Below are 22,731 nucleotides of genomic sequence, written 5' to 3'. Positions count from 1 at the left end.
AGTCTTGTTCTCCACTGTGTGGGTCTCTTCAAACTTCTTGCGGCAGTTCTTGACACCTGAAACACTTTGATAAACGTTTCAGGTGTCCTTCTCCTGCTTTGTGAGCATTAACAATAATTTTTCTCAAGTCTAAACAAATTTCTTTTGTCTTTGCCATGATGACAGTTTTATATTACTTCATTAGTTGTTTTGCAAGATACTAATCCTCAGTTTGATGTGCAACTTTCATTGGGGGATTAATTAGTTTAGGTTAGGTTAGGTTAATTAGGCAAGTCATTGGATAATAGTGGTTGATTTTGTAGCCAATCAAACAGATAATTACTTAAGGGGGCTAATAATATTGACCTTTTGCAGTTTTATTTATTTATTTTTTTTCATATTTTTTTTTTTATTCCAGGCAAATTGAAATAAGGCTTTCTCCAGAGGAAAAATATTAAGAAATACTGTGTTAAAAACCTCCTTGCTCTGTTAAACATCACTTGGCAAATATTTGAAAAAGAATTGAAATTTCATAGGGGGGCTAACAATTTTGTCTTCAACTGTCGGTCTTGTGCTATGTGCTTTGGTTTACAGACCTCCTAAATTTAACAAGGATTTCATCCATCAATTTTACAGATTTTCTGCTGATTTTCGGTGACATTAACATCCACCTCTGTTGTCCATCTAAACCTCTGATGAAAGATTTTGTATGCCATTTAGAATCCTTAAATTTTACACAATCAGTCTCTGGTCCTACTCATAATTTGTGTCACACACTTGATCCGGTTTTGTCTTATGGATTTTCTGTAAACAATCTTGAGATTTCTAATATTGGTATTTCTGATAATTTTTCAATTGTATTTGACTGTTGGCTCCCGGCCTATCTATGCTAGTTTGCAGTCTTTATTGTTCTGTAGGGGCATTCATTCCTCTCCTGTTAGTCAATTTGCAAACTACTATCATGCACATTTTCAGACTCTTTTGTCTCTGGTTTGGAAACTGAGGAGCTGGTTGAATTTTTAACAAATCATGTTCTCCTACTTTAGACTTTGCTCTTGTTAAGCCCAGCAGAGCTAAGGGTTAGAGTCCCTCTCAGCCTCAGTTAAATGATACTACCCACTCTCTCAGACAAGAGTGCAGAAAGGCTGAGCATAAGTCGAAGAAAGATAAACTTATGGTCTCATATGAAATGTTAATGGCTTGTTTAACTAACTATCAAAAATGAGTAAAATTGGCCAAATCTACTTTGCTCTCTAAATCAATTAATGAAAATGCAAATAGGCCTAAAGTGCTTTTTAAGACTATTGATACTGTGTTACACCCTGTCTCAGTTGGCTGTAATGACATTTTGGCCCTACCGTGACATCCTCTGCCTTTGAAGCCCAGCTAGGGGTCCAGTAAAGACCTTAAAACTTTGATACATGTGCTTATTACTTCATGGCTGCATTATTGTAACTCTTTGTTTGTTGGTTTGCCTCAGTCTGCTCTATCTCGTTTGCAGATGGTCCAAAAAAAACTAAACAAAAAACAGGATCACATTGCCCCTGTACTGGCTTCGCTTCATTGGCTTCCTCTCAGGTTTAGAATTTACTTTAAAATTCTGATCTATGTGTACTGGGCCCTGTCTAATCATGCTCCACAATAAATTTGTTACCTTTTGCACTCATACTCGCCTCCTAGAACACTGAGTTCTTGTAATCAACTTCTATCGGTTCCCAACTGCCGTTGTAAGTCGAAAGGAGATCAAGTTTTTCTGTTGTTGCCCCCAAAATCTGGAAAATTTTTCCTTCTCACGTGAGGTCTACCCCATCTCGAGAAAGTTTTAAATCTTATCTGTACGCATTATCTGTTGATACCATTTAAGTGATGTTTTTTTATATGGTGCTTACTGATGTTTCCTTTTATGGGATTTTATTTTGATTGTTTTTATATATTTGTGTATACTATTGCACCTTGTTGTGAAATTGTATGGCACTTTGGTTCAACTGTTGTTTTTAAATGTGCCTTAGAAATAAAGATGACTTGAGAGTCTAATTACAAATTATTTAAGTTGTAAAAGACACTGTGCAATGTCTGAGTTTGAAAAAGTAGCCTAAATCTTATGTATCTCTGTGAGGGAAAGTAGAACTGCTCTTTCCTGGTCTTCATCACTTAGTCAAGAGTCACGTAACGCATACTAATGTTACTACAAAACAAAACTCAAGCAGAGTTTCAAGATTCAAGCAAGAAGTCAGACGATGGCAGCTATGCCAATTTTAACACATTGATTTGCATTCTTTGTAATAATTATAAAACCTTAATGTGTTATGCTAATCAGATGGCTGGGGAGTAAACCACTGTAGTTAAGCCCTAGCTGTTTTATCTCACCTGCAAAAAGACATTTGGAAATATCTATTTAAAGGCATTTAGGGAAAATATTATAGTTTAAGGAATTTTTGTAGTGCTGCACTTTAAGAGTGTGTTCACAGTCCTAGTGCGCTTAGCTTTCACACTGGCATTTTTAACACCGAACCTAAAGATAAAAAACAAAAGGCATAAGGATAAGTTCACAACCTGATTGGACAGCTTTTATGATGTATATTTTGTGACGGAACTTGCTGAACATCCAAAATAATGCTGGCTGCTGGGCTAAATGCACTCATTGGATTTATGTATATATGGTGGTATTTTTAACAGCTGAGAACAAACGAAGAGTTAATAAAATGTGTAAAGGAGTCAAAACAGCACCAGAAATTCCTCCGTTGCACACACAAATGAAGATATGCTGCAAGGACAGCTGACGTTGGTTAAGATGCCAGTACCGAATGCTAATGGGCAACATATTTCCTATGATGAGAAGAACCAGGTATGCTTGAGGTCAGTATTAAAGGCAAATTACTTCCTAGTTTGGAAGTGGACCGAGACCCACTATTCAGGGGGTCTCGGTCCGCTTGTTTGGCGTGCACCAAAGTCCGGATGGCAGCGTTCACAATTGTTCAAATGAACCACATTAACAGAGCAATCGCACCAGAGTTCATTTTAATCTAACCAAACCTGCCAAGTGTGAACACACCCTAAGATGCTGTTCAAAGTTTGTTATGCAAATGGAGGGTAGAAAAACCTGAAGGGATCCAGAATTCCTTTCCTTAAGAACAAGACTGTGGGAGTTTATTTTTTTAGTGGAATATTTGCTTTGGCAAATACAACAACCTTGCCAAGTAGGCAATCTTGATAAGAGATTCCAAGAAAGGAGAAGATTGTGTGTGTGTCTGTGTGCTCTGCTAGTTTGATTTTCATTGTAGGCCCAAAATGTCCTCAACTACCAGCATCCTCTAGTTGTGGTTATAGTAGGGCTAGGGATCGATTCATTCTCAATCAACTAGTTCAAAAGCTCATAAATTGGCCAAATCATGTTTTGCTGTTAATCTAATAATGTCGACAGGATTCTGTGAGGGTTTGAGTGTAACAATAATCATTAGCTTGGAATAAAAACTTAGTTTGTTTGTGAGACCAGTCTTCCTAGCTGTTTAAACAAGCAAATAAACACTCTCTGTTCCTTTGTGCATTGTCTTGTGGTGTTTGTTTTGGCTTAAATATGAATTCAGTTTGGTTGGACCCTTGATTCTGATTGTGTATTAAATCCCCATCAGAGATGCACACAAACATACTCCAAGCCATACCATACAACACTGGAGTCAGTAAGCATTTTCTCACATTGAAATGATCAAATTCTATCTATGTGCTAGTGTATGCATCACATTGTCCCTCACCGTATGGTCCTTATTAGATTGTTTACCTGAATTATGATTTGTAACCGGTCACAGATACACACAGATTTGACACTTCTTGTTTCTTTAAAGAACAAGTTTCAGTTTGTGTTTTAGTGTGTGATTTGGATGTCAGTGAGTGCTTTTGTTGCATTTCACACCTTTTTTTTTGCTGTCTCTCACCTTCAATCCACATTCACTGTTATTATAGCACTTTCTCTTTTTTAGCTGTGCTCCGCTCTACTGAGCATGATCTTCAACTCATCTGTCCATTTATCCATTTATTCACCTGAGGATAATACATCACAGGGTGTATTCATGCATGTATTAAACACTAATGTCAGCTGCAGAGACTCTGCATAAGATATCAAAAGACATAAGTAAAAAAATTAAACTGAACAAGTTATAGACTGATAACAGTTTGTCATTGGACATGTGTTGTAAAGGTTATGCACATCAACCAATCATAGACCAACAAGTATGCATTGTGCTGGTGTGCAATGTGGAGACGCCCAAACCAGTTTCCTGAGTTTGTTGTTAGTTCCCTATATTATTTTTATAGATTTATATTCCCTGGCCACTTCTGTAGAACATTGCCCTCCTGTTGCTGTCCAATTTTTAACACAGAGAGAGTGATCCATAATAACACAATCACACATAAATCTTGGTTGTCTATGATCTACCAGAAATACACATACATGCATGATATTTGCTGTGTCCACAAAAGCTGATGTGAATGTCTCAGAAAGACAGTAAAAACTTATCTTTTGTTTATTAAGTAGGTTAATTCATTTTAAGTATGTAGTGCTCACACCAATCTAACAATGGTTTTTGAGTCATTAATTTGATGAACCTTGTATTAAAAGTAATTTATTTGCTTGGGTAAAAAAAAAATATTATGTCTTTTGTGTTTTTATACATTGGTATAGATGCCAGATTTATTAATAGTCACTTAGGGTGGATATGGTTAGCAGGGACTAAAAACAAAATGTTTTTCTTTTTGGTTCGTTCTGAGCAAAAACAGTATTTTTGGGGGGTTCAGAAGTTCTGTAGCCTCCTTTCCAAATGGTTACTGGTTAGAACAAAATAAAAGAACGGTTAATAACATTCTTTTAAAATGACAGTACTATGAGCTAAGGGGTGGGTGAAATACCAATTGCAGTGTGGCCAGATCTCGTAAGAGAAACAAGTGACCTGGTCTGGAAAAACAAGCCCAATGTAAGCCACTTGCCTCAACAAAAAAAGCAAAACAATTATTTCCTGTGTGGTGGTTTTATCGACATAGAAATCGACAATAAATGTATATTTAGTTTTTATTTATAGTTATTAAAAAGGTCTTCATTCACAGAATGTGACATCTTCAACAGGCATTTAGGCAAAGAAATGTGTGATGCAGCAGTTTCCTTTTTTTTCAGGCAACATAAAGTGGTGTAGCTCCAAAAATTTACAGTGATAAACCCTTTGGCCTTTAGTTTCATGAAAAAATTATTAGAACAAAATTAACCAGTTATTACTGGTTACTAGCATTTAAAAATATGTTTTCACTATGGAAAAATTGAAAATCACTTTGTTCCAGTTTTTGGTTACATTCGTATTGATCTTTTTGGGTTTTCGTTCCTTGAACCGTTTTTAGTCCCTAATGCTTAGTAAGCACACAGTTGAATAGGAAGAGACAGAAAATAAAGTTCTGATTTTAGACTTGTCTGTTGTCACAGCTGGTTAAATGCAGTCAGCATAAAGTTTAATCTTAATCGCATCCATTTCTTAAAGGCATCCATTTATGCTGCACCAAGGAGCATGTGCGTGTTTGTGACTGTCTGTGTTTCTGCAGGCTCTTCTTTCTCTAGCTCTGTCTTGATCTGTATCTAAATATGCATGCCCAAAAAAATAATTGGATGCTTTTATTAAAACTAAACCACACTTTTTCAAAAATATAGAGTTTCTGTATATTCAAAAATTAGAGGATGGATTTGGCTTCGCTTCAAATCTGAATAATGCATTAGTTTACCGCTTGCATATTTAAGAAGCTGATATTGGACACTGGTACCATTGTGGTTACTATGGAACCCTTTACACACAGTGCAGACCAAGCTTAAAGCACAGACTTACTCTACTTAAAACTGGCAAAAAAAAAACAAGGAAATTATGTCACGCATGAACATGGTAGACCATTCTGCCTTAAAGAGTCAGCTTGTTGCCATTCAGACCATGACGGCATTGATTGTTGGAAAACCTAAAACGGTATACTAGCACCAGTGCTGGTTTGCAGTTTTGTGGGGCTCTGTTTCTTTGCTTTGTGTTTTTAGCATTTGTTAGAGAACAAATCTGGAGATGCTTTGTTTATCAAGTGCAAAACATTTTTGATTCATTTCATTCTTTTTTCTTTCATTTTTGGCAGGGCGAAAAAAACAATGGATTTGATGTTCTGTACCATAACATGAAACATGGCCAGATATCCAGCAAGGAGTTAGCAGACTTCATCAGAGAAAGGTAATACTGTGTTTTTTCTTAACTATGTAAACTATTTTGGTGAGTGCTCATTTATTAAGAGAGAGCTCTAATGTTATTCTTCATTCATAACAGCCTGTAGACACACACAGGTGGTCATCTTTTAAAAAAAACTATAGATGTAAATTAACTTTTGTCTGGGTTTTTTGTTTGTTGTCCATAATAAAGCAAATTATTATGGTGGTGGTGGGGTATTTAGTCTGTGTTCTGTGACTGCTATCTGGTCCTTGAATAACAAATAACATCCAAGGAAGGGCAGCCAGTGGAGCTTCTGGTGCCCCCCTAGGGAAAGATAGTGCCCCTCTAGGGAGTTGGTGCCATACGCAGACTGTGTAATATGCACATAGGTAGTGGCGGTGCTCTGCCCAGGCCGGTTCACATTTCCATGAGGCAGCAAACTCAAGTATTGTCATGTGTATGGACTTACACTGTTTCAGTTAAATCAGCCTGATTTCATTAGTATGCGTAGCTATTTGTACGTTAATATTTGTAACATTTAAACATACGTGTGTATGTTTGGATAGACACTAAAACGTACAATATAGACTTTTTATGAAAGTATTTACAGCTTTAGAAACGTAAAATATTGATGAATCCATTACAAATATTTTGTATTCAATATATTAATATATATATATTTTACAGCTGCTAATCCCACATCTACTCCTAAACCTAACCATAACAATTTATTAAGCATATCAAATATTTAACAGGCAGATAAATGTAATCACAAATTTTTATTCAGAAAAACTGCAAAATTCTGTACAAAAGTAGTCCAAAGGTTGATGCGCTGCATCAATGTGCTCCCTTATGGAATTCAATTGCATTGTATGAGGTAGAGAGTGAAATTTAAATTATTAATCACTGTAAATCTTTTCCTGATGCACTCCATACGACACTGATACCTCATTCAAACATATACATCGCAGAATACGGCATATGGCAAACAGTCACGAGACCTTCACTTGAGAGTCAATGAGCATTCGACATCACTGCCATAAAACCACTGGTCATAATGTTTTTTGAGGTGAAATTAAGGCTTGAATTTGGGTCTGTTCTTCACAGAAAGCAGTCTGACGATTTTGATTGTTGCTAACAATTTTTATAGTGTGGTGCTTTTTGTGGTTGATTTGGTTTTTTGGCATATTCTGAACTCCTTTTGTGTCCCATGGCAAACAGAAATAAAATGAAATGCTTTAGAAATTATTAAACGATTACAGAGTTTTTATTCATTTTAACATTTTAAAGTTTAGTCTTGTTAAAGTGATATACAGTGATGTGAAAAAGAATTTGCCCCTATCCTGATTCAAATTCAAACTTTCAATCATGAGATATTGTAAGTCAGTGGAGAAATACATCAATTAGTGCCAGTGTAGTACAAGTCTGACTGGGTGATCTTGTGGTGACTAAGTTGCCCCGTGCATAAGAGGTAAGGGTTCTAATCCGCCCATAGGCAATTTTACATTTTAGTTAACCAAGATTGCATCCGCACCTCAGTGATGTATGTCTTGAGTGGAGACACAATTGTTTGCATTTTTCTATGGGACTGGACTGGAAAAGTGTGCAAACTGCGGAACTCGCAGCAACGAGGAATGCTCGCCGCCCATTCTCGATTATTCAAGTAGATCACTACGGCACATATGTTGCTATCTTCTTAATACTGTATAATTAACGCTTATGTTGTTTAAAATGAGCTTGTTGTTGTTATTTTGCTAGCCATCTTGAACTGATTTTTAACTTTGTGTCGTTCTTTTGATAAACGCTGTTAACTCATGAACGTACTTACAGACTATACATAACAGACTACACGTGTGCAGAAGTTGAATAAAAAGAAAGAGGGAGGGATCCCTTCTAGACACGACCACGGTCAACGGACGTAGAAAGGAAGTCCTGTCTTACAGTTATGAGAACCAATCACCTTTTAGATACAGACATCACCTGTCAATCATCTCTAGAATGCGCATGCGCATTTGCTATACAAGTCGTGATTTTTTATTTATTTATTTATTTATTTTTTGTAGCGTATTACGTGGTAAAGTATCACAATTTATGATTTCAGTATTATCAGATTGTATTGCTGATTTGAAATATGTTCTTTGATCGTAATCTTGACCAACCATTTTTGAGATTTAGGTCTTTCTCCATTCAAGTTGATAGGAGCTGCACTATTATGACTGGAAATAGCCTCCCGAGAGCATTCCAAAGATGGCCGACAGTGGACTGACTAGTTAGAAAGACTTTGAACTTTCTGAAGTTATGACTGACAGTGGAATGTTGCAATCGTCACCCCGCCTGGCTGATTCATATCTCCCACATATCTTTTGGACTAGAAATTTTACTGTCGAGTTATGTGGTGGTTCTTTTAGATGCCAATGGTATTTTGAGTTATTAATTTTTTCTTGTTCGTCGGTGATCGATTTTGTGAGATATTTGCTGTAAAATGTCAAATAAATTATAAAAATATAATCACTGAGCCACAAATGGAGCGTATCTGTCTCCCCCTTCTGGATGCAGTGTGACGTTTTATTTGTGATATCTTCCTATTTTAATGGCTTGTAATTGTGCATCCTACAGTATTTAAAACAATATCATAACATGAAACATTTTTAAACCAGCATTTTCAACAAAGCACAACTTATTTTGGAAACAATGTTTTGTATGTGATTCTGTAAATGTTTGTGAGATCAAAAATATTCTGAAGGTTTTAATAAAATCAATTAAGGGGTTTTGGGAAGATTTATGTGTAAGAATAAGCAGGAAGTTCTGATATTTCATTATTAAGGTTTGATTGCTTATTGACACCCAATCTTTTCTCAGAGCCACCATAGAGGAGGCATATTCAAGATCAATGACCAAAATGGCCAAGACTGCCAGCAACTTTTCTCAACTAGGGTGAGTGTGTGTTCATTATGGACCTTTAATAATAATGTATTTATAATGAGCTGGAAAATCCACATAATTTCAATTTCTCTCAAACTCCATCCGTACCATCAAAATTAAATAAATAATAAACAATAAAAAAGCAGCTGTTCCTTGTGCACATTTGAATATAATTTACCTGTTAGAATTTTAAAAAAAGATTTTATTCTATATAAATGTTATTATGGCCAACTTTCCTTGCTTTCACTGTTAATGCAAGACATATTGTCACTGCCAGTCAGGAAGAACTTCATAAGCTAGTTCAAAAAAATCTGCAGTAAGCAAGCAATTAACTCATTGTTTTCATTATTAATAGTATAAGAATAGCCAAAGTTTGTATAATAACTATTTGGGGGTATGTAGGTGCTTTGTGTGAAATAAAAGTACAGTGCTGTGGAAAAGTATTTGCTCCCATCATGATTTCTTCTGTTTTTGTGTTTATCTCATACTAAATAGTTTAAAAAATTCAATCAAAAGTGCAATCTGAGTTTTTTTTTTTTATTGTTATAATGTTATTTATTGAAACAAAAAAGTTATTCAATACCAACTGTGTTCAAAGTCTGGGAAGGACTTCCCCAGTCTGGGAAGGGTTACTATGCTATTTCAAAGGCTCTGGGACTCCAAAGAACCACGGTGAGAGCCACTGACTGCATCTGAAACCAAAGGTAGCTGTCTTGTTGCCTTGCTGCCCTATCAGTCAATTAATCAACAGACAGTGTTCAGGTACCAAGGTACCTCCAGAAACTTCTGGTTTCAGACAGATTACCAAGGCAGCATTACGGCACATCATTGCTAGAATACCAGCAGCTGATTATCGCCATCTAGTGTCCACTAAAGGTAACGTGTCTACTTCATTGTGGTTCGTTTGGACTGAATGGTCTAAAAATCTAGAACAAAATCAGAAGAATTTTGGCGATAAACAAGTGTATATTTAGTAACTACAATATTACTTTCTCACTAGAAATGAAATCAACAGTTGGAAAAAGTGAATAAAAACATAAAATAGTTTTCAAATGTGTGTATATATATATATATATATATATATATATATATATATATATATATATATATTTGAAAATTATTTTGTGTTTGCCTTTGTTTTATGTTATATCTCGTCTGAAGATTTAAAACCATTTAGTATGAAAAAATACACATAAATAGAAGAAATCAAGAGGGGCAGATACTTTTTCATAGCACTGTATGCTTTTCACTGGTATACAGTACTTCATTCCACTAAACATGATTTCCACACCCTCGTCTAGTATATTGTCATTACAGACATTATAGTATCATTAACCTTTTGTATTTGCTAGTATAGAGCCATGTAAAACACACAGGAGCAGAGGATACATTTGATATTGAGAGAATAAACAGACCACGGTGTTAAATCATAAATCATGTTACATGCTACATGCGAGGAGCATTATGTCTTGAGAAGATAATGAAATTAAAATTTCTTCCACAGGACGTTTGCACCGGTGTGGGATGTGTTTAAACAGTCCACGGAGAAACTGGCAGCATGTCACATGGAGCTGGTTCGCAAGCTGCAAGAGCTCATCAAGGAAGTCCAGAAATATGTGGAGGAACAAGCCAAAAATCATAAGAAGGTATGGAGTCTGCCATTATCTTTGGTTTTTGATTAATAATCCATGTTAGTTTGCTCATGGCATGCCACATAGCAAAGTATGAACCCAATTATTCATATTTTCAACTAATTGAGTCAATCTGCAGTACTTAAAAACCCAAAATAAAAAAAAAGGCTCTGGTATGTAAGTACTCTAAGCTAAAACTTTAAAGGCAACTGTTTTCCTTTTGATTGTAGCGCTTTTAAAAACATTGGAAGGACTATCATATAAAGCGGGGAATAGAAGTATTTGGACTGAAATAAAATTAAGTCCCCACTGTATTAGGATTTTAGTATATTATACTTTTTGATTTAGTTATAGTTTTAATGTATTGTTTTCATTTGAAGAAAAGAATGGGTTTTCTTTTATCAGCTGAGAATTGTTCACACAAAGCTTTTGTTTTTTATAAATGAGATCACTGAATCACTTGTTACCCTTTATTTGATCCTCATTTAGATTTGTTTTAATAATTTTTTGCACATTTCTTATTCTTTTAAATGAGCTCTCTGATGTCATGGATTGAACTCAGTGAAGCAAGCGGACTCAAAATAAATTTCTGTGAAAAGGATCTGACTCGTCTGATTCAGTTGTTTGTCTGCTGTTTCTGCCCAGAATAAGGGGGAAGTGGGAGGGCTGACTCTGCAATTTTTTTTATAGAAAGAGAACCCAAGTCTCTGGAGTGACCATGTTTTTGTGCATGTGCAGAGAAACAGTGTTTGGTCTTACAATAACACTAGCTGCTTATATTAAATGCACATGATGACTTAAGCAAATTAATGTGATTAAACATACGATTTTTGATTGTCTTCGGTTTGTGTCTTCAGAGTTTCTCATGTCTTTTTTTGTTTTGTTGTTGTTGCTGTTTGTATGTATGCACACTTCACTGATTCGGTTAGGTTTGTGTTAATGATCTGGGAGTTATAAGTATTAATGTGTGCATTTCACTGAAACCCATAAGGGTCATATTTCACCCTAAAAAATAAAAACAAATCTGTGACCTCCTGCTAACATGTCTTGATGATTTATTGTCTATTCTTTGTGAAGTCATCTTATTTGTTTGAAATCTGACTGAAACATGTTCTGTTACTGGGATATATTATTATTTTATTTGTACTGTAAGTACAGAAGTTTTTTTTTATTAAAGAACAAGCAAATGTGAATGCATGACTTTTGAGTAAATTTTGAACTAGCAAATAATAAAACATTTTTACTCTTCTGGTTTCTGTGGCTTGCAGACAAAGGAGGAGGTTGCATCCACACTGGAGGCTGTACAGAATATCCAGAGTGTGTCACAGGCCTTACAGAAAAGCAAAGAGAACTACACCAACAAGTCCCTTGAGCAAGAGCGCATGCGTAAAGAAGGAGCCGCACAAAGAGACCTGGACAAGGTGCACACGCAGACACATATACGCATGACTGGTTGCCTAATGGTTTATAAACGGAGTACTACAGTCTACTCGCATTACTTCTACTAAAGTTGCAGAATGAATCCCTGTAGGAATCCCTCACCGATCTTATTTGTGCCTTAGACCATTGGTTCTCAACCAGGGGGAGGGGACCCACTTGGGGGCCTCCGCAAACTTCCAAGGGGGTCTTCAAATTTTTATAAATAAGTTATATTGAAATATGATAACTTAATTTAAATGCTGAAATTAGTTAAAATCATGATATAGGTCTACAACATGTAAACTGACCGTTCCTGAAAAGTCTGGAATCACAAAATTAATCATAAGTATTTTAATGTATTGACACTTTTAGATTCACTTTTAGATTTAGCCTCAGAATCAAAAAGGTTGAGAATCACTGCCCTAGACTAAAGTCAAGCACGTTATATGACTTGCAGTTGGTGCCTTGCACACACTTTTGTTTTCAGTTGTGTTGGTGCGTGCACTAAAGGACTTATCGCAAATTCTGTGTATCAACTACACAACCATTCTTTCCCGACTGAAGCTACAATCACGAAATTCTTTTACAACTGCACGCACAAAGCAGGGGGAGAGTTAATTTGTGATTACATGTCAAACAACATGTAAAAAGGGCTTGTGCCCATTATTGCACTGATTTGCACAGAACAGAGAAACAAACATCTGGAAATACACTCACCTAAAGGATTATTAGGAACACCATACTAATACTGTGTTTGACCCCCTTTCGCCTTCAGAACTGCCTTAATTCTACGTGGCATTGATTCAACAAGGTGCTGAAAGCATTCTTTAGAAATGTTGGCCCATATTGATAGGATAGCATCTTGCAGTTGATGGAGATTTGTGGGATGCACATCCAGGGCACGAAGCTCCCGTTCCACCACATCCCAAAGATGCTCTATTGGGTTGAGATGTGGTGACTGTGGGGGCCATTTTAGTACAGTGAACTCATTGTCATGTTCAAGAAACCAATTTGAAATGATTCAAGCTTTGTGACATGGTGCATTATCCTGCTGGAACTAGCCATCAGAGGATGGGCACATGGTGGCCATAAAGGGATGGACATGGTCAGAAACAATGCTCAGGTAGGCCGTGGTATTTAAACGATGCCCAATTGGCACTAAGGGGCCTAATGTGTGCCAAGAAAACATCCCCCACACCATTACACCACCACCACCAGCCTGCACAGTGGTAACAAGGCCTGATGGATCCATGTTCTCATTCTGTTTACGCCAAATTCTGACTCTACCATCTGAGTGTCTCAACAGAAATCGAGACTCATCAGACCAGGCAACATTTTTCCAGTCTTCAACTGTCCAATTTTTGTGAGCTCTTGCAAATTGTGGCCTCTTTTTCCTATTTGTAGTGGAGATGAGTGGTACCCGGTGGGGTCTTCTGCTGTTGTAGCCCATCCGCCTCAAGGTTGTGCGTGTTGTGGCTTCACAAATGCTTTGCTGCATACCTCGGTTGTAACGAGTGGTTATTTCAGGCAAAGTTGCTCTTCTATCAGCTTGAATCAGTCGGCCCATTCTCCTCTGACCTCTAGCATCAACAAGGCATTTTTGCCCACAGGACTGCCGCATACTGGATGTTTTTCCCTTTTCACACCATTCTTTGTAAACCCTAGAAATGGTTGTGCGTGAAAATCCCAGTAACTGAGCAGATTGTGAAATACTCAGACCGGCCCGTCTGGCACCAACAACCATGCCACGCTCATAATTGCTTAAATCACCTTTCTTTCCCATTCTGACATTTAGTTTGGAGTTCAGGAGATTGTCTTGACCAGGACCACACCCCTAAATGCATTGAAGCAACTGCCATGTGATTGGTTGATTAGATAATTGCATTAATGAGAAATTGAACAGGTGTTCCTAATAATCCTTTAGGTGAGTGTATATTGATCACACAGTGGTTTAGGAGATGTGGGTAATGTTTAGTTTATTCTCTAATTATTGTTGTGCTCCTGCTTTCAAAAGCTTTAGTGCTGAGTTCTAAAGGAATTGCATCTGAAATAAATTTATTGTTGACGATAGTTAATTTCTTTTTGAATGGACAATTTAGCAGATATTTTACAAAGTAAAATTCACAAATTCAAGAGCATTTTGCACTGTGTGTTTGTAGGCTGGATTGAAGGTCAAAAAAGCCACTGAGACCTACAAAACATATGTGGAGAAATATGCCACTGCGAAGACAGAATTTGAGCAAAGGATGACAGAAACTGCACAGGTAAGATGGTGTGTTCGCATGCTTGACACATGTCTTGAAGTTGTTGGTTTTGGATAATTTTTGGGTTTAAAATTAGACTGCTTGATTTGTTTAATATTAAATTAGATACTGACACACACACTTTTATATTAGCATCCCTCTCACCCATTCCATCACGTAAACCTTACAAATCCAAACCAGAGCCACTAAATGCTCAAACACACTTAGCTTGAATGCAGCTCTATTGATGCTTCCTTACTTGACCCACAGACACATGCACAAACTTGTTTTTTCCCTGTGGTCACAGATGCTCTTCCTTATGCTGTAATTATCTTGTTTTCACTCATTTCCTCATCTTTTTTTCCACTTCTCCTTAAATCTTCTAAAACACATCTGTCAGTCTGTGAGAAGCATAAAATGTAGATCAGACATACAACCATGCAAAGGCACACATGCATATTCAATATCTCTGTGTTTGTGTGTATTGTGTGTTTCTTAACCACCCAGACCACCCAAAAAGAGACTGATGTAGACATACACATACACACACAAATATAACTGTTGTGGAAAAAGATGCCGTATCTTTTCAAACATCTGCTTCCTTCTGATGCATTTTTTTAATTTTTCCAGATTTTACTAAAAGTAGTCTCCAGTACTAAACTGCTTTTGCACTGTTTCAGAAAGGTAAGTAATTTTAAGGTTGTGTATGTGTGTTTACAGAAATTCCAGGGGGTTGAAGAGGAACATATCCTGCGCATGCAGGAGATTATCCATTCATACTCTCAGTCTGTTGAAGAGACACACATACAGATCGGAGAGGTGAGCGTATGTGTGCACACACGCACACACAAACACGTACACAAAACACATTACTATACACTTTACTACTGCTGGCAGTGATTTTTTTCAAGGTGATGCTTGAACTTTTCATTTGCATTTACACAATCCACAAGGGAATGATCATTAATTTTGTCTTGTACATAATACGCATAAGTAATTTAAAACTAGACAAAACTATTGTTGCTAAGATGCAACTGAGAAAATTCTGAGTATCATTGTTTTCAGAGATACTAATTTCCAGTGAGGTTATCTGGACTGTACAGTTGCCTGAAATTCAGTGATTTTAAGCACAAGTATGAGATCTGGTTGCTGTATCATCTTTTAGCTTTAGAGGGCGCCAGAGACCCTCACATATACAGAGGAAATCAAACCAGCACATTTTAACTTCATTTCATGTGGCTAATTAAATGAGTGCCAAAGGGTATCCGATCAATTGTTCCTTTTCAGTCCTCTCTAAATCAGCGGCAACAGAACTAATTTAGAACATATGCACACCCTGTTATTAATTGAAAGATACTTCCGTGCTGGCAAATGTAACAGTGGGCCTTACGCACACAATATCTCACAGCAAAAAGATCTCTGCTCGGCATTTTACTGGTTATTGACCACAGAACTATTGCATGCTCTGGTTTGGGCTTCCTCCTTATAATCTAACCACACGCACACACTCTGTGTTCTGCTTGTGCCTGAAAGACATAATATTTGAATTTCTAGAAAATATTTCTGTGGTTATTATGTTTATGCTGTTTCTGTGTGCATGTGCAGTATGCAAAATGATCATTTAGCTTGTCGCCACAACCGTTCCTCTCCTGCAACCAAGGAGGCATAATGATCCTTACTTTCTCAGAATGCTAGTGACGTGGCACCTGAATGTATATGCGATTCTGCTACACAACCAGCATCATGAATATTTGGGCAGGTCGGAGATGACAGTCCGATGCTTAGTTCAAACATACTCTTAACCACAAATGCTATCACCCAGCTTCAACCCTCCACAAGCAGTCTAAAAGGACAATGAGACTGAATCAATTGGATAAACTAGTACACACATTTTATGATATGCAATATGCTTATGACACAAGCTGGAAAACATATGCAGAAAATGGCAACTAAAAAAAGAATACATCAACTCAGCGGTGGAGATGTGGAAGACATATCATACTTTGCACCATTCCTTGAGGGCTATAAAAACAAAAGATGGTTAAAGTGGTCTTGTGGGGAAATACTCTCACTAGTAAAATCTGTAGAATTTGCCCTAGCTCTCAACTCTGTGCCACTCCAAACCTTTGATCTTGGATGCATAGGATGCAGCACTAACGTAGTAACGTACATCTCCTATTTTTGTGAGAATGCAAGTAAGAATCTGACATTTAGAAGAGATTTGTGATGATCTATTCTAGTTAGAGACCATGGTTCGTATTAAAGAAACTTCTTATCATAAGTCTAATGTTAAGATCTGACAAGTTCATTCTTCTAAATGAGATCCTAACTGAAATCACCAGAGTTACTAACAGATAAGACAGGACTGTGGAGTTGGGATGTTTCTGTGATACAGCACCAGGTATGGTTTCTGATGAAATTACATCAGTGTTCTGCAGAAGAGGAGATACAGGGAAAGCAGGGCTATAGTCTCACACTGGCCTGGCTGTTTTTTGTTGAGACTAGTGGTTTCTGGACCCATTGTTTACATTATAAAACTTTTTCAGTGTTTAATGGGAACTCAAAACAGCCTCCTGCAAGATATTCATTCTAAGGAGTTGTGTGTTGTGTAATTGTGCACTTATGATGTCTGATTGTTTGTGCCAGGCTGGCTGGTTTGAGTATTTCTGTAACTGCTGATCTCCTGGGATTTTCACACAACAGTCTTTACTCCGAATGGCACCAAAAACAAAAAATGGATGGGCTACAACAACAGAAGACCACGTTGGGTTCCACTTCTGTCAGCCAAGAACAGAAAGCTGAGGCTGCCATCTTTGTTCCTCTGCAGAAATCAAGATTCATCAGACCAAGCTATGTTTTCCAGTCTTTAACTGTCCTGTTTTTGTGAGCTTGTGCCCACTGCAGCCTCAGCTTTCTTGGCTGACAGAATTGGATCCTGACGTGGTCTTGTACTGTTGTAGCCCATCCTCCTCAAGGTTTGAAATTAGATTATTTTCTGCTCACTTCAGTTGTACAGAGGGGTTATTTGAGTTACCTTAGCCTTTCTGTCAGCTCGAACCAGTCTGGCCATTCTCCATTGACCTCTCTCATCAACAAGGCAATTCCGTCCACAGAACTGCCGCTCACTGGATGCTTTTGTTTTTGGCACAATTCTGAGTAAACTCTAGAGACTGTTGTGCGTGATCTTCCCAGGAGATCAGCAGTTCCAGAAATACTCAAACCAGCCTGTCTGGCACCAATAAACATGCCATGGTCGAACATTTTAGAGAATGTTCATGCTTGCATTTAATTTTAAATTATTTGTCCCTAACAAGTAGTTAAATGAATGCAGTGAAGACATGCAAAGGCATGCCATTTTTATACAATGTTTTTATATTGTGTAGGTGCAAAATGAGTTTGTGAACAACATGGAGAACACTTCCATTGAGAGCCTCATACAGAAACTGGCAGAAAGCAAAGGGACAGGCAAAGAGAGACCAGGTAACAACTAAAACACATACATAAGCTCACACAGTCACAACTTTAGCCTCTGGCAATGAACAACTTTGCCATTGCTCTTGATATTATTATCAAGATTGACGTCAGAAGATCATTACCATCTTACTAAATGACAAATTTTTTGTGGCGGATTAGAGATGAATATTACTCTTTGTTGTACACACACTTGGAGTAAGTTTTGACTTGCTCGCTGTAGCATGTTGGAGTTTACACGAGAGGTTTTGTGAAGCTGTGACCCTTGCAAGGGTTTTCAGCCCAGGTCTGTCACATGCTAACACGGCCATCACATGCTAAGTGGAATGTCGAGCTCGCTCCACCTTTACTAGTGATTAAGCCACTTGAGCTTGATAGAGCTTGACACAGCTACACTTTCCCCTGTGCTCTTGCTATTTTTTCTCACTTATCCCTCCGTGGTCTTTGATTTGACCTCCTGCTACTCCCTCCTTCACCGTGTGGAAGTTTTTTCACATAGAGAAGATAATCTTGCTTGAAGCTAAAGGGGTTTGGAGCTCTGAAGTAATAAACCCTATTTAGCCATCAATTATTCTAAAGACCCCATGAAATAAAAATGAGAGATTGTGGCTTTTAGTCCATGTGCATTTGCTCAAATTTACAAAATTTTAAAAAATTTACAACATTGACAAAATTTACTTGGCATACAGTTGAATTCAGAAGTTTACATATACTCATTAAAACTAGTTCTTTAACCACTCCACAGATATAATGTTAGCAAACTCTAGTTTTGGCAAGTTGTTTAGGACATGTACTTTGTGCATGACACAAGTAATTCTTCCAACAATTGTTTACAGACAGATTGTTTCACTATTAATTGACTATATCACAATTCTAGTGGGTCAGACGTTTACATACACTAAGTTAACTTGACTTTAAGCAGCCTGGACATTTCCAGAAAATTATGTCAAGCCTTTAGACAATTGGCCAATTGGCTTCTGATAGGAGATGTACTGAATTGGAGGTGTACCTGTGGATATATTTTAAGGCCTACCTTCAAAATCATTGCCTCTTTGCTTGACATAATGGGAAAATCAAAAGAAATCAGCCAAGACCTCAGAAAAAGCATTGTGGACATCCACAAGCCTGTTTCATCCTTGGGAGTAATTTCTAAACGCCTGAAGGTACCATTTTCATCTGTACAAACAATTGTTACGCAAGTATAAACCCCATGGGACCATGCAGCCATCATACCGCTCAGGAAAAAGTGCATTTCAATCCCAGAACAACAGCAAAGGACCTTATGAAGATGCTGAAGGAAACGGATAGACAAGTATCTATAAAGTATCTATATCCACAGTAAAACAAGTCCTATATCGACATAACCTGAAAGGCTGCTCGGCAAAGAAGAAGCCACTGCTCCAAAACCACCATAAAAAAGTCAGACTACAGTTTGCAAGTGCACATGGGGACAAATAACCTACTTTTTGGAGAAATGGCCTCTGGTCTGATGAAACAAAACTGAACTCTTTGGCTATAATGACCATTGTTATGTTTGGAGAAAAAAGGATGAGGCTTGCAAGCTGAAGAACACCATCCCAACCGTGAAGCATGGGGGTGGCAGCATCATGTAGTGGGGATGCTTTGCTGCAGGAATGGACTGGTGCACTTCACAAAATAGATGGCATCATGAGGAAGGAAAATTATGTGGAAATATTGAAGCAACATCTCAAGACATCAGCCATCACATTCTTAAAATAAAGTATTGATCCTAACTGATCCAAGACAGAGAATGTTTTCAACGATTAAATGTCAGAAATTGTGAAAACCTGAGTTTAAATGTATTTGGCTAAGGTTTATGTAAACTTCTGACTTCAACTGGATATACACATTTCAAATTTGAGTCATTCTCTTCTGAGATAATGGCCCAAAAATATTGATGCTCATGTTGTAGGACACAGATTTTTGTCCAATCAAATGCTCTTGAATTTAAAAAAATGAAATAAAAATAGGAATGAGCCCTTCAAAATGTCCTGGCCCATACTGAACTCATCGAGCTATTTCATGAGGCATAGATCAATAAATATGAAATCCTTGTAGAGTTGTATTCTAGACTTATTGGATTTTGCCCTTGTCTTGACTTTAAACCTATTTTTCTCACTCTTTCATTGAATTACTGTAGGTACGGCATACACAGGTAGCCAGGATAAAATATGTAACATTCAGACTTTTGTTCACCCTCCATTTGTTTTGACAGCAGAATTAATTGAGGTTAAAAACTGTTTCGGTCAACAAAACATTCCTTCCCCTGTATCAAGCTGTTCATTAGGGGTCGTGCCACTGTCAGAGCAATAACCTGTATGGCACATTGATGACTTCAGAGCAGCCCTAACCAGTATAGAGAGAGGGAGAGAAAGAGTGAGGTTGAATAAACTTTGTACCACGGAAACAATCCTAAAGTGACACGCTGAGCTTTGGGGAGTTTGCTAGAGCAGTTCAGTGATATCCAGCTGGGCTGTGAACTGGCCGCCAGCCAGACACGCAAACACTCCTTGCTGCTCCATCCGAGTGCCCATGCTCAGCATATGCAATTTAAAAAAAACATCCTCCGTTAATGCATGACTGCATGCGCTTCTCATATATAAACACACACACATGTGGACCTGTGCTCACAAAAGCATGCACTGCAAACTATTTAAATGAGGACATACTATTTAGACTTGCTTTATTATTTAGACTTCTATTGTTTCTATATAAACCTAATTGTAATTTCTTGCATAGAATAACCAAAATAAATTATGAGTTTAGTTCCTCACCTTATGGTGCTTAATTAGATGATCCTTTTCCCCCAGTACTGAAACTGCTCATAACTATATTATTTTCAAGCTGGTGGGTCTAGATAATTTTGTTTACGTAACATAAAAAAATGACAGTGTTTTGGGTCATTTTTCAACTTGCTGTTTTAATTAACAAAACATGAAATAGTCTGATTCTCTGTGTGTCTAGGTGTTTAACATAAACTGCTGACAAATGTTTCTAGAAGTTAAATTTAGCATAACCTTTTTTTACTGTAAATTCTAATTCTGAAAGTGTTGACGTTTTACGAAAAGTTAGATACATTTTGGAGGATGGTTAGTTTGTAATTATAATTGCTTTATTTAAAAACAAAAGTCTATATATCCCTGTTAAGATGCATATGTGGTTCATGACAGTTCCCATCAAGTAAATTATATGCACAGGGATTTGAGACATTTAAATTAAAGTGTGTGTGTGTGTGTGTGTGTGTGTGTGTGTGTGTGTGTGTGTGTGTGTGTGTGTGTGTGTGTGTGTGTGTGTGTGTGTGTGTGTGTGTGTTGTGTGTGTTAAGAGTATGTGTATTGTGAACTGACAGAGCATGACCTTTAGTTATGATTCGTTGATCGGAGACAATCTTAAATAAACAGTAACTGAGAGATCAGAAAGTGAGCTGATCTGGTACAGTAGAGTGGATCAGTTATACTCTATCTATGTCACTCTGTGTGATGCGAGCCTGTCGTGACTGGGCTGAACAGTGTGGGTGAGTTCCGCTCGCGGCCGCCACTCTCCAGGGAAACTCTATTGAACCGCTTGAGTTAAATATCACACGCTTTTGTTTTTTCAGATCAAGGCATTTTCTGTGCAATGAAAATAGCGGCCGGGGTCTCTTGCTGGGGGGTCTGGTTGTAGTAAAATGCTGTCTTCCATTTTCTTGGACAAGCATTAGCTTTTACGCACATCAACACAAAAGAAAACTGCCTCTAAAGGGCTCTTAGAGCACTGAAGGGCATCTCTCCTCTCTTCACTGCCAGTCACGAATGCACACAATTAATATTTATATGCTGTTCGTGTTATGGAGAGGTTGTTGCTGAAATGAAGTGGGGGTCTGTAATGGTGACTTCAAGTTAATTTAATTTCTAATCCCATTATGCAATACATTAACTTCACTCTGAAACAATAAAAACATGTTGTTAGCTCATGACAAAAAACCCTGAAATGTTTTCAAACAGAGCAGTGAAATAAAGTGAAAATGGGTGAGTGTGTTTGTTTTAATCCCTTCACCTTGGGATAAGAAAATTAATAAAAATTCCTTCACCCATGTGTCAGTGTGAAAATGGGTCATATGAAGAGTGTAAAAGCTTGGAGGTAAATGTGAAAAATTGATGAGCAGGAAATTAAGCGTGTGGTTTGTTGTCTTTTACAGGCGTTTGTGTCTGATTTCAGTGCTACGTGAATTTATATTTTCAGCAGGAGACTTGTATACAGAATTTGACTGAATGCTATACATTCTGCATGTCAATGTGTTGGTCAAATTTGTTTGTTTACTGTCTGGGGCTAGAAGTGCATAAGGGAGTACATGTGCAGGTTTGGGAGGGTTACATTTGAAATGTATTCCACTACAGATGACAGAATACATGCTGTAAAATGTCATTTGTAACGTATTCCGTTAGATTACTCAAGGTCAGTAACATACTCTAAATACTTTGGATTACTTCAGCACTGGTAGATTTTTTTCACTTGTTTTGGCCATAAAATTTTGTCATTACAGTAAGACAAAATACACATGTTAAAAATACATTCTCTGAAAAACCTAAATATATTATGCAGTGTTGTTTCTAAACAAGATAAATCAAATTAATCTTGTTTTAAGGATTTTTTTTTATATATATTTTTAAAGGAAAACAATACAAAAATGATTATCAAGAATAACATTTTTGCCTAATATCAAAGGTCTTACTAGAAAAAGAAATTATGATGTAACCTATTTTCTTGATAAAAAAATATGATTGTGCCTGGTAACATGTGCATGTAAAATGGCTAGAAATAGCATTTTAGCTTGATGTAAAGCTGACAATTTAC

At 37.1% G+C, this 22,731-nt stretch overlaps 1 protein-coding gene across 3 annotated transcripts in view; it reads left to right on the top strand.

The window, feature by feature from the left end:
• The window catches only part of LOC127640483 (F-BAR domain only protein 2), a 60,044-nt gene that overhangs the window by 7,802 nt on the left and 29,511 nt on the right, over positions 1-22,731 (top strand). For all 3 annotated transcript variants that reach the window (XM_052123096.1, XM_052123086.1, XM_052123091.1), the window contains exons 2-8: positions 6,124-6,215; positions 9,051-9,125; positions 10,618-10,759; positions 12,013-12,165; positions 14,323-14,427; positions 15,127-15,225; positions 17,790-17,886. In XM_052123096.1, the coding sequence (XP_051979056.1) occupies positions 6,124-6,215; positions 9,051-9,125; positions 10,618-10,759; positions 12,013-12,165; positions 14,323-14,427; positions 15,127-15,225; positions 17,790-17,886 (763 nt within the window). The remainder of the gene's footprint in view (positions 1-6,123; positions 6,216-9,050; positions 9,126-10,617; positions 10,760-12,012; positions 12,166-14,322; positions 14,428-15,126; positions 15,226-17,789; positions 17,887-22,731) is intronic.

Source organism: Xyrauchen texanus, chromosome 4 (assembly GCF_025860055.1).
Source record: "Xyrauchen texanus isolate HMW12.3.18 chromosome 4, RBS_HiC_50CHRs, whole genome shotgun sequence".
Lineage (NCBI taxonomy): Eukaryota > Metazoa > Chordata > Actinopteri > Cypriniformes > Catostomidae > Xyrauchen > Xyrauchen texanus.
This window is presented reverse-complemented; position numbering and strand designations above follow the sequence as displayed.